Source organism: Rhipicephalus microplus, chromosome 9 (genome assembly GCF_043290135.1).
Source record: "Rhipicephalus microplus isolate Deutch F79 chromosome 9, USDA_Rmic, whole genome shotgun sequence".
Lineage (NCBI taxonomy): Eukaryota > Metazoa > Arthropoda > Arachnida > Ixodida > Ixodidae > Rhipicephalus > Rhipicephalus microplus.
This window is the reverse complement of record NC_134708.1, coordinates 6,367,501-6,380,579: the sequence shown is the minus strand read 5'-3', so window position 1 is coordinate 6,380,579 and position 13,079 is coordinate 6,367,501. Positions and strand designations below refer to the sequence as shown.

Genomic DNA, 13,079 nt, shown 5'->3' with positions numbered 1-13,079 from the left:
CTAATACTGCTTAATCTCAGCATCGGCTAAAGGCTGGCGATTGAGGTGAAGATGCAGGAGAAGAAGTAAAGTGATAAAATGAAAGAAAAATCACAACATATCCAAAGAGAAAATCATTAACGCCATCTAGTTATATTATTCCCAAGGAGATATACACACATTTCTTGAAATACTGATTAACTAGAGGTGGCAACATACTACTACTACAACAGAGGAGGGCACGACCCACTGCCTAAAGTGCTTCGCCCCTAAATGGAATGCAGCGTGCGTTGACGGCGTCGAGAAAGGGAGAGCGGTGCAGGGGAATAAAGTTTAGAGGAGACAGCCCCGTCCTCTTGTACGTGGCATCACGCTGGCGACACCAAGGTAGCTGAAAAAAAAAAAAGCCCCCCAGTGACGCACTTTGTGTCTGTGATTGCTCCCCACGGAACGTTGTGTGTACCCATGTCGTTCAACGCGGCGACGGCGAGCGAGAGGCTTTCGGGAAACGAACCCTCGGCTACGGAGAAGCACAAACACCGACAGCAGAACTAACGACAAACACATGAATGAACGTCATAGTGCAGAAGTATAGAAGAAAAAAACAGTCCAAATAAAAGCGCATCCACTTCTGTCTTCTCTTTGCTGAGAGAGAGGGCCCCTGTGACAGCGATTTTCCGCCGGGGTTCGAACCATGGCGGCGAAAGAAGGGCGCGCGATTCTTATCCCGCGCCCTCTTCCGGCACGCCTCAACCACCGGCTGCTTCGTCGATGACTGTGATTCGGGTTCATCGCCAGACGCTGGTCATCGCATCGCTATGCGATTTTCGTCCTTGCTGAGCCATGATGCATTTCCTCAGCTAAGACAAACAAGAAAAAAAAAACAAAGGAGAGAAACAACAAAAACATCCAGACATAAAAAGATGAGGAGGAAAAGCAGGCGCTGTACAAAAGCGCTGAAGTCTCAGAAAGACCACGTGATAATAATAATAATAATAATAATAATAATAATAATAATAATAATAATAATAATAATAATAAACACTGGTTACTGTCCTCACCCCCTTTCTTTTTCACCGTCCACATGCTTTTTTTCCTTGTCTTCTATTTGGCATAGCACTGGATATTCATGAAAGTCTAGCATTTCAGCTATCAGATACTGGTCTAGAAACTTCCGTCTGCCTCGATTGATAATTTACACTCTAAATACTAGACCATCATTAACGTCAACATCATAGGTTCATTAATAGAAGAGAAAATCAAGGCAGCTGTAAGTTTCGTGCCGAAATCTCCGCAAGTACACGCTGCGGATACCGAAGTGTTCTTTGTTTCCCATATTTTGGCAACATTGCTCATCGAAGTTTTCTCAGACTTGGAACGTTAAGAATACGTTGCCCTCATGGGACAACGTAGGACATCTTCAAGCGATTCGAGGCCCCTCTAGACACCGTCAAACGTTGTGACGCCACAGCGTTTAGCGCGCTAATATCAAGGTGGCGTCGCCATCGAATTGTTTTTGCGTGTTTTTTCGCTTGCCAAGTATCTTCTTGAAGCAAGTGTGGTGATCTTGGTATTGTTAACCAGCAGTTTACTAATTCGAGGAAGATGGTTTTTTTTTTTCCGTTCGTGCCCAATTGAAGGAGTACTGACACGAGCTGGTTGTCGCTCGAAATTAAAGCACTGGTGTGGAAAACCCTAAGAAAGTTTCATGAAAATTTCTTTTAGGGCGAGCTGGTTCATTGCAGACAGGGGTAGTAACAGCGCGAACACACACCCACAAGAGAACACATAGACTCACAGGCGCTGACTTGCAATTTATTTTTGAAGATCAAATGCAAGTCAGCGCCTGCAGTGTGCAAACAGCAATTTCGGTTTCGGTATCGAGGGAGGCGGCTTCGCAGTGATGTCTGAACGCATGCCTGACGTCACGGGAAGACTTGCGACTCTCTAGCAAAGGAACGGGGCTCACATAAACAACAACGAGTGAACTGTCGTCTATAAGAGACAGAATACGATTTCTACGAGTTGGGCTGCACGCAGGATGAGATTTAGCAAACACGGTGAGCTGTGTTGCTTCGTAGTGAAAACGTCTATTGCTGCGGGGCTGCATACATGGCCTGGGTTCAATTCTCATTTGGAACTGAAAATTTTATTAGCAATTTTATTTGTATCTTTATCAATTTTTCCGTCACCGAGAAGATAATTTTTCGGTTACTACAAACGACGCCAATATCAGATTTTCCGCTAAATGAGCTCTTTAACCACTAAAATATTTTATATGTGTTGTCTGGCTTCAGCATGCAGAAAATATCAATAGTGCTCACCATAAAAACTAAATACGTCCCTTTCGGGGCACCGCAAAATCGTGTCACACCTTCTTTTAGGTATTGCTGAGCCGTGCGAGCATTTGTGCGAGAAGGCGGACAAGCATCATCGCTCTTTAATGGCATATCACGGCCTCCCCCTGTGAGCAGTATCGGCTGTGCTGCTGACATATACTGTCTGCGCTCCGGGTCCGGAGGAGATGTGAAAGCGCCGCAGTTTAGGTCGAGCCCGTGGCAGATGCTCCGAGGCCCACGGCGCTGATTAGATAAGAAGCAGCGAGGTTCAAAGGGTATCGGGTCTCCTAGGACGTTTCATTGACGGCGAACAGCTGCATGCACATATTATTCGTAGAAGAAAAAGAAGAAATAAAAAAAAACTGCGCCTGAGTTGTGCAGTCCCTTAGTTTCAGCGCTGTTTTCTGCGGCATGCGTAACAAGCTCAATTGAACGCAACTTTGAAAAAGAGGAAGAAGACTGTGCTCGGGGATGTGTTGAATTTCGCTTTCGGTATCGTGGGGCCGGCTTCGCAGTGAAGAAGAATAAAGAAGGAGTTTTCTCGAAAGGTCTGAGAAAGTCATATAATACACAACTCCTGGTCAATCCAATTCCCCTAAGTGGGTACGAGCCATGTTAGAGGCAAAAACACTAACAGCATCAAGTACGCGTAGATTTCAGTGGCAACTTGCAGCGCGGTTTAAAAGCGGTCACGAGCGCAATCAAAGGTAGAAAAAGTTGCACGTCCGTTTCGGAGTACCTTCTGTCTCGCGAATATTAACAAAGGCTCCACCGTTTGTACGTCAAACTTACGTCCTCGCTCTTAACAGCTTCACAAGCTAAACTTGATTTTGTCAGTTTATTACCGTGATTTGTCGACCACCGCATAAGCAATGGCGCAGTCACTATGGCACGTCTGAGCGCGAGGTGGAGGGTTCGTGAGCTCGGCCGCAAATGCCGCATTCGGACTGGACCGGAATGCAGTGACGCTTATAGGCTGAATGTTCAATGAATGAATGAATGAATGAATGAATGAATGAATGAATGAATGAATGAATGAATGAATCATACATCAACTTATGGCATGTATGAGTGCATTGAATGCACACTGTCGTCTTTTATGAAAGGGAATACACGAGCGCGTGATGCGCTCTGCGGCGGCTGCGTACACAGCGCCATCAACCGACAAGTGAAGAAAGCACGTTCGCTTATGGCATCATTTATGGCCAAGCAAGATAACGACTCACGGCCGGTAGACAAGCGCTGCTAGATTACGTTCCCTCGCCACTCGCGCGGCGAGCGATATCAGGCGATTACTGCAGCCGGCGCCGTGGTCGCACACAACGTTTAATATGTTGGCAGTGGACCACGCACTGCAGGCCCGAACAGAGAGGGAGTGCAATCTAGCAGCGCTTGTCTACCGGGCTTAACTCGTTACTATTATTATTATTATTATTATTATTATTATTATTATTATTATTATTATTATTATTATTATTATTATTATTATTATTATTATTATGCAACAGAGGACACAGAAAGCGAACGTGTTTTCTTTTGCTGTCACTTGATGGTGCTGTAGGCAGCCGCCGCAGAGCGCACGCCACGCGTTCGCGTGTTCCCTTTCATAAAGTCAACAGTGTACAGCGTACGAAAATCGAACTACAATGCCGTGGGTGCCATTCCTCGTTAGCGGAAGCTGCATTTCGATGGATATGGGCGCAAGAAAGCTCGCGTGCGATACACTGGGCTCACGTTAGTAAAACATAAATGAGTTCAATTATGCAAAATTTACGACATACGGTGCTTCCCAGACGTATGGTGCAGGTTTAAAACCTTGTCTTCCTAAGAATCTTCCCACCTATTCCGTATAACGTGGTATGATGATCGCGATAATAGTGGAGAGCTTAACGACCAATTTTACTGTTGGCTCATGTTGGCTAAATGCTGCCTAAACGCTTTTAAATTATCAGCACTTCATTCGATATAATGCCCAGCTACCGAGTTGCATGCTGTTTGTGGTGCGAGTTGAATCCACTCGTTTCTTGCGTTTTTCGCCCAGTTAGTTGTATGTGCTCTGAATGATTTGTTCCAGTAGTGAAGGTTCTCTTTCTTATGTTTCTCTCATGCGCATTTCTGTTTTATATGAGTCAACTACACTCATGTAATAGCCCGCAAAGGGCTGACAGTATCAATAAATGAAATGAAATGAAATGAAATAGGCTCTAAATCTCATTCATTGACACTTGAAGCGCAATTGCAGTTGTAAGCTTTTCCAGTGTCCTCGCAGAAGCGCAATTAAGACAGCAAGAAATTACGCCAGGCTGCCATCCGTCTTCTGCATCATCGTTTGCTTTTTTTTTTCTGCATGCCGCAGCACCAAAAGAGTCCGACTAATAATCCGCTCAAATCTATCGATCGACACGTCGTAGTCTGAGAATAGGTGCGCGCACGGGGTCTCACTGGCAGCGCCAGACACATCGAGTTGAGGATCTGCTCGGCAACGAGATTGGGCAACGAGGCGGGGAGGACGATGGGTCAGCGGCTGTCGATGCTGACGCTATTCGACGTCGTCGCTTTTCTCCCGTCCATGGTTCGCGCAAGAAGCAGCAGCGCCAAATGTGCGCATGGCTCGGCTCAGACTGCGAAGATGCAATACCACACGCAATACAAAAGAAGACGGAATTTACCGAGATGCCTTTTTGTCTGTGTGTGTATCTCGTACGACGTAGTGGTTGGGACGAGCAGGGTCTGACAGCGTCGAGGACCGCTGCCGCCGAACATCCGGGCCTCCCTCGCGCGCGACTCCGGTTACAATCGATGATAGCGCGCACGCATTCGCTGCCCGGGCCGTGAGGAAGAAGACCGTACCAGAAAGCGATGGCGCCGCTTCGCCCCTTGGTCGCTATAGGCGCGTCTAGGTATCGTTCAAGTACCACGACTCGAAAGCACGGAAATAAAGTGAAAAAGCCGCTGATGCTATGTTGTGCAAGGCTCAAAGAGTCACGTAATGAGCCAAAAAGTTCCCTCCATCGGAAAAAACGTAAAATGGGATCACCTTCTAGCAGTGCAGTAGGGTGGCAAGGATTGCGCTTTTGTACAGCTCGCAGAGATATTTTTCACCTCTGCGCGGCGCTATGAGGTCATGTGATTGGGATACGCTCATAATAGCTAGTTTGAACCATGAAAATAGTAACGTCCGATGCTCAGTTTAGCACTGACCAATCGATGTTTCTTCCTGAATGGGGTAATAAGGAACACGTTTTAAACAACGTTTAAATTAGCTGCCCCACGCACTAAGGTGCCGACTACTTGAGTATGGTGTCAGGGATTATTTGCCTCCGTATTGGCGTTTGTAGGCTATATTTTACGGCAAAGCTGTTATGGCCACCGTTTGTGCGGTTCGCGACATGTAGACATGAAACCTTGCCGGTGGGCACTCTCTGCGTCTTCCTCTCACTCGTCGAACAGGTGCTCCCAGCGCACGCTATCCCGCTGCACAGACTTGGGATGCAACATACCTAGGATTGGCGAGAGCACGAGATAAAAACAAAGAAGTCAGTACAGCTTCGATCTAGTGGTGGTGCCAAGCCACTCAGGACAAGCTGTTTTTCGTCGGTGTGAAGCAGCAAGCGGCGGATCAACACCATTGGTGAAAGCGGAAGCTGCACTACGCTGGAGAGTTGTCACCAAATAACTACGTAGATCATGGCTTTTTTTTTCTATTTTGCAGAATCCTGCTATCATATTGTCAGGTTCATTCGGTGAATAATACCACATGTTACATTGTCACACTTCAATGACATTTAGCTGCAGCGGGCACTTGCAATATTCGTGGAATAAACAAGTGAAGTTGTTCGCAGATTTTGTCATTATCTGATCGACTCATTCATTCATTCATTCATTCATTCATTCATTCATTCATTCATTCACCGACTCCTAACGGAAACCGACACTCAGAGAAGTCGCCGCGGAGACATGATCTTAACGTGCGCCCAACCATTGCAGGCAGTTTCTTTTCCCCTTCTCGACGAAATACAGCCTAAATGGCCAGGACTCGAACCCGATACCTTGTGATCACTTTTTAGGGTAATCAAACTTTAGCTTCGCCTTTAAATGCATTCGTAAGCTAGGCGCTAAGCCATAAATTTCGGGGGAGGAGGGCATTCACTGAAGACCTTTGAGTATTTTTTTAGTATACTTGTTTTCATTAGTTCCCGCAAAAAAAAAGCCTCCATAAATATTTCTACGAGGGGTGGGGGGGGGCGGCTAGGCCCGCTACTTTCCTGGCTGCGGGCCCTGCCGTAAGCCTGTACAAAGCTCTAAGGCACGCCAAAAAATTGACTTGCGCGTTGTGCGTTGCAGTCGTGGCAGCGTGCGGACACTGCGCGCGCAAGATTACACGAACGCGAAAAAAACGAAGACACGTGCAAGACAAAGAACGGAAGAGAACGCAGAGAGTACGCTCGCTCATATAGACAGGAAATGACGGCAACGCTCGTTTGCCGGCCACACGTCGAACAATCGCGATTGTCTCTGCGATCTCTGCTCATCTTTCGTCGGAATCCACGACGTCGGTGAAACTTCCTCTGCGACGGGTGGATTCAGATTGCTGTCGCCTGCTGACCACTATGAGCTGAATCTTTCCTTAGACTTTACCCAAGCAGCATCACTTACCGGAAAAAAAGTGGTCGAAGCTTGCGGTAAGCCGTACAAGGCTTAGAACATCAAAACTGGACGATTCTGCAGACCAATCTGGTTGCTGTTTCCTAGGCCTTAGCTAGGTGATGCAGGCTGTTTCTAGGTTGCTTCCAGGTCATTGCTAGGCGTTAGCTGGGGGGTGATAGATTCGTTTAGATGTGGAGCATTTTTTGCTCGGGTCTATATCACGCGGCGTCGGCGTCTGCACTCGCACTAGGCATGCGCAACTCTCCTCCTTCCCTCTTTCCTGCAGCTGTGCGCTACTCTTCTACTTCCCCTTCCACTTGCTTGCGCTTCTTCTGCGTTCTACCTTCTACTCTCGCAGCGTACGCCTCACTCTCCTCCTCTAGTCTCATCTTCTTCAAGTATCAACATAAGGTGGGTACGCATGCGTGCCTCCTCCCCTCCTACGCTCCGGCAAGTCTCGTTGCTGGCGTGATTTCGCGCAAAAGGTCACGTGTTGGACCGACAATGCTGGCTTCAAAACGGCACGGATTGCCAATGCTGCCCGCGTGATGTCGCGCTCCCTCCTTTCTTTCTTTTTTTCCCTCCATGCCTCTAGGCAGTGCCTTTTCCATTTTTTAAAGGGGCCCCCCGAAACACTTCTTCAAGTAACCATGCAATTAATTCACTGCAAGAGCTTGTTGCCTTACGAATTCAACGCCGCAAAAATTTTAAGAATCCGTCTAGTGCGAGTGAAGTTACAAAGATTGGGCGCATGCTGCAATTGCATTGTCTATTCTCTCGCCCTGACGAAAGCACTGGAAGCTAAGCAGGGAGGGATGGCAGGGGCAAAGAAACTATGTTATCCGCGCCTCGTGATCCTGAGCACATTTTTTTTTCTTCGCAAGTGTGATCGCGCGCGCACACGTGAACAAGTCACGGCCTCCCGCGGCGATCTCTCTAACGACCCAGCACGCCATGTTCAAATCAGCCAATGGCTGATAGATGGGCTTGCTACGTGCGAGTTTTTAGCATCTTCTGTCATTTGGTGAGAGAAGAGAAAGCAATTTTTAGCCGATTTTGATAATTTATTGTGAATTCTAGGCACGTGTTGCGCTATAGTATTTGGCTCGCGAGTTGTCGGGAGCTTCTACTACCGATCGGCAGCGTTTTCTAACCATGCTCAATAAGAGTTGCAGGACCCTTTTAAAATAAAGGAGGCGCTGCTCTAGGCATCTCTGCCCGCCGCGTTCATTGCGCATGCGTAACCCTTCCTCTCCGACGCTTCCCATATCTCTCACCTCACAACGCCGACGCCGGCAGCGTCTTGTAGCGAGCTTTTTGATTAAAAACACCGGCAGCTTGGGCTGCGCAACCATTCACTGGTCACCCCGTATATATAGGTACTGCATCTTTACCTCCAAGGTAGTGCCGGTGGGGGATTTTTTTCTGTGTGTTGTTGAACAATAAACATTTGCAGCATGCGCGTTAACTGAAAGCGGACTGCGGGTCTCTGTGTCCAATCGAAGCCGTCTGTGTCTCATTCCCCATCAACAGCGGTTGGCATGTTCCAGTAGGAAACAACGGTCCATCAATGCGTGCTTTGCGCTTCTCCTGGTTGGTATAATCTTTTTATGTTGTTTCCCAGCACACATAAATTCGAGTTAAACCAAAAACAATAACTGACACGAAACAGATGTCTAAACTCCACAGACAAAAACTCGCGCTCAAAGCAAGCGTTCACACCTCTCATATGGGCAAGTCTTCGTACACGACTTCAATCGCCTGGGTGCCTTCTCGCAGCCGGTGTTGCCGTTCCCGAGTGTTATCTCGTGGTGCGCACTCGGTGTCTTCAGCCCAGAACTGTCGCTTCGCACCCGTTTGTTGCGCAAGCTGTTTGGACAAGTGCTGAGTAGTGGGATTAACCCAATTTCTGTGGCACAAGAATTGTTCAGAAACACTTAATAGGTAACTATATTTGTTTTACCTGTGTGATAAAGGCTACAACATTAACTTCTGCGTACTGCGAAAATTCTAAAGGCAGTTTCATGTACTACCAGATGGCAAAGTTTGCCTCGACGTAGCAAAGAAGTCTTACAAACAAATCAAGGTTCGGACAGTGAACAATGGTAACATGAAGTTTACGGGACGGAAATTTGTATTATTTGTGATCGCCTCGTCACCTGCGAAAATATACATGTTCAAAGACAAAGGAAGTGCGATTCGAATGATTATTGATGTGCGGGGTTTAACGTTCCCAAACCACCATAAGATTACGAAAGACGCCGTACAGGAAGGCACTATACACTATATACGCACGCTCTTCGTGTCTTCTCTCCTCTCCGGTCCTTCTTTTTTGCGTTTCAAGTTTGTTTCTTAATGTCTTACAAACTCACCGAAGCTTACGTGCTTCTATAAACACCAGCACTGCCCATTCCTTCAACGCGATGCAACTCGTGTTTACACGCCCTCAACACAAAATCCTGCCCACACTTATGCTCCGATGGTGTGGACAAAGCTGTATTTTTCGCACAACGGACGTGATTCGAATCTCTCCGCAGCCGGCATTCACGCCACAGCGGACAATTCACTCTACGTGCGAGGATCTCAATTGTGACTTGGCCCTCAATCGTTTAACGCATCGCTGCACGCGGACAGAAGCGAGACCGCGGAAACGGGTAACGTAAGCTGACGTAAAATGTAAACCACGAGCCCGAATTGCGAATTCGTACATCATCTGAATACAGCTTAAAGAAGCTGCAGTGGAGAACATGTTCGAGGATAGAGGGACGCCATCCCTTGCATACAGCATGACCGTGCAGCTGTTCGCACATATACCTTTCCGTATCGTCCGGCGTAGGTACCCGTGAGTAGGGAGTGGAAGATGATGATTGTCTCATCCAGGTCCCAGATGAAGACCCGCTCCAGGCTGTTCTCGGGGTCCGGAGATGGATTCGCCTGCCGCCGACCCCGGCCCCGGCCGCTGCGACCTGCGCAGGGAGCGAAAAACCTTTGTCGTATAAACGCTGCCCTCTGTGTATCCAGTAGTTTCAATGCTGAATGCGTTTAGTGAGAATTTAATTCCGCGATTGCCCAGTCAATCAACTTAAAAGGCTATCAATATCATTATGGATGGCAGCGAGTTTAACTTCAGATTTCCTCATCATGACAGCGAATGGAAGCAATGGCCGCTCGGTGTGCACTGTCAAGCCATATTCACAGAGATACCGAGGCCCTGCAGAGCCAAATAGCTTCGAAAGACAGTGGCTTTGCTGGGCCACGAACGCTGTCTCCCTAACAGGCATATGATTTCGTCGCATGACCAAGCGCGCAACGTCATGCCTGACCCGTTCCTAATATTTCTCCGGAAGATAGTGAGGACTACGAGTATACCGTAATCAGCTCCAACAGACAGAAGCGTAGGCAGAAATATTTTCCGAGCGGGAAAGGGGGGACACCACCTTGATTTGAAGGGAGGGCCACACAGGCAGATTGATGTGCACGAGTGTCATTTAGTGCTCTACATGCCATGGCAGACAAAAAAAAAAATGTTATGCGAGACGCCGTAGTAGAGGGCTCCGGAAATTTCGATCACCTGGGGCTCATTGACGTGAACACAAAATATAAGCACACGTGTTCCTACAGCATTTTTGCCTCCATCAAAACTTCCGCCGCAGCCGGGATTCGAACCCGCGACCTGCGGTTCAGCAGCCGAGTACCTTGGCCACTAGACCACCGCGGCGGGGCGGCTACACCACTTCAAACAGAGGTGCCTTCCTTCCTTTTTTTTTTAACATTTAATGAAACAAATCCAGACTTACAGTATACCTTGGTGAGGTTACTGGTTAATTTTGCGACGAGATTTCAAACTTGGCGTGTATGGCATGGTCGCAGCAAGCCAAGGACCGGGTTAGTTTGAAAACATACCTTTTTTTCCTCCCGTGGACGTATAGCCAGGCTGATGACGAGGTGTTCGAAACTTGAGCAGTTTCAAGGTAAGCGCTTTCAATTACTTTCTTTTCTCTATAAGTGAACGCCATGCCTCACTAAGTCTGAGTGAGTTAGTCACAAATGTAGCAGTCACGTGCAATTACGACCATTTACTCCCTCAACAATGAGTGCTCACTATTTCCTATAGTTGCTAGTCCCAAGTCAAATCTTACGTTTCACGGTTAACACAACAGCGGATTCGAGACGGGCACTCGCCTTTCTTGGCTCCACCAGTGACGGGGTCGCACTTGGCGGGCGGGGAGGGGCTGCCGTCGGCGCCGTACGAGCCGTCCACTGCGCAAAAAAAGAATGTATTCCACGCTGGCACCTATACTGCGTCTATAGAAGAAGAAAGAAAAAGGAGCATAACTTGGCTACGTTTTTTTTTATTTTTTGTAATTTCGTGTTTGCGCAAAAACTTCAGAAAACACGTAACTGTTGCAGTTATAGCGCAGCACTTGTGGCAATTTACACGTACCCTATGTTCAGCTAGGACAACGTGTTGGCAAAGTTTTGTGTTATGTGTGCATGGACATCGCATTTATGTAAATGTTGCAGTTTAGTGGACTTTTGTGGTAAGTGGACGCTTTTGTTATAATACATAATATGATAAATATTATTACTATTCTTGTTTGTTTCTGTATTTATTTATATTACGCAAGAGGAGCAGCAAATTTTAAGCTATGGCAACAACATCTCGTTACAAACATTTAATTATAAGAACAAGTACGAAGACGACAACAGAAGAACATGTGAGAACATTGGGTTTCCATTGGAAAGTTCTCAGTGCAAGCACCCACTTCTTATAAGATTAAACACAGACAAAAGGCACCGTCACACTCGGCTCGACTACTAATTTCGACTGCACCAGCTAAATATGTGCACATAGGTCAGCCAAAATTGTGCAGCTCACTCGGACTCAACCGGGCTCAAGTTCACCAAAAGATTACTCACCTGGACCCAATGAGACACGGCTCGATCTGAGTGAGTCAACTCATGAGTTCGTTGCATAGAATTAGATTGTTCGACCAAGGTGCCAATGCTATATTTACCACCACGTAATCGGCACTCTCCTCAACGTCCTTGAATATAGTACCTTAGTACCTTGAAATACGTGTTATGACGGTTGCAGACGGGTAAGAACATTTTTGTTGAAAGAGATAACAACATAAGATATATGTATCAAGAACTTTCTTGAAAGAGTTGGCGGCGGGCAGGTCAAGGCTACCCTCTACGTTATTCATGTCTCTGATCAATTAATATTGAAACGGTGTATGAATGGTACTGCGTTGGAATACGTATGAGTAGACGTAATTATAAACGTGAATCCAGGTAAAACTGATAGTAATGCCGAAGATGAGTGAATAGGTAGGGGCGTTCTTCAACTTCTCACACCATCGTATGCGGCAGAACATTGTCTGGAATCGAACCCTCGAAACAACCGTAGTGTCAAAAAGGCCAACACGACGGGCTTGAAGTTCAATACGTTAAAGCTACCACTACTAAATACGGGGCTAATCCATTCACTTCGACGATTCTTGTTTCATCGTTCGCAACACAGCCAGTCTTGATCGCGCAATACCCGCAATTTAAGTGATGTCTCGAAATCGGAAGGTCAGACAGTCCACTCTTCGAATCACCCGCAAAGTTAAAACGCAGCTGCATGGTATGTCCGACAATAAACGTTTTTTTTTTTTTTAATTTCGGGGAAGAAAACTGTGTTGCTTTCCTTGAAATTTTGTGCTAATGAAAGAACTAGTCACTATACTCCTAATCTATTCTTCACAAGAACAGGACATATTTATTATTAGCAGCGAAGCTGTATAACTTATCGGTAGCTATATGCTCTGTCGTGCTTAACTCCGCAAGTGGGTGTGTGCCACAGGAATCGGGCTGTGCGAAATCGGCATAATATACTGTCATTGCTATTTTTGCAGACTACGAAGTCTTCATGATTCTTACTTTCTTGATCTCGATATTTTTCACAGCTCATGTGCAGTCACCGATTTTCCACCGAGCTTTGCACCGTTTTGCCATATAGTGTGGCACTACAATTGAAAATACCGTTTCCTTTTTTTTTGTTTTTCTGCCTGCATAACGCTATATAGTAAGCGATTTTAGTCATCATGACATTACATGCACCTCTTT

General features: G+C 46.6%; 1 protein-coding gene across 2 annotated transcripts in view; it reads right to left on the bottom strand.

Annotated features, from left to right (window-relative positions):
- The window catches only part of eya (eya transcriptional coactivator and phosphatase 2), a 130,357-nt gene that overhangs the window by 55,052 nt on the left and 62,226 nt on the right, over positions 1-13,079 (bottom strand). For both annotated transcript variants that reach the window (XM_075873030.1, XM_037415363.2), the window contains exons 8-9: positions 11,148-11,225; positions 9,780-9,931 (exon numbers count right to left, since the gene is read on the bottom strand). In XM_075873030.1, coding sequence (XP_075729145.1) covers positions 9,780-9,931; positions 11,148-11,225 — 230 coding nt within the window. The remainder of the gene's footprint in view (positions 1-9,779; positions 9,932-11,147; positions 11,226-13,079) is intronic.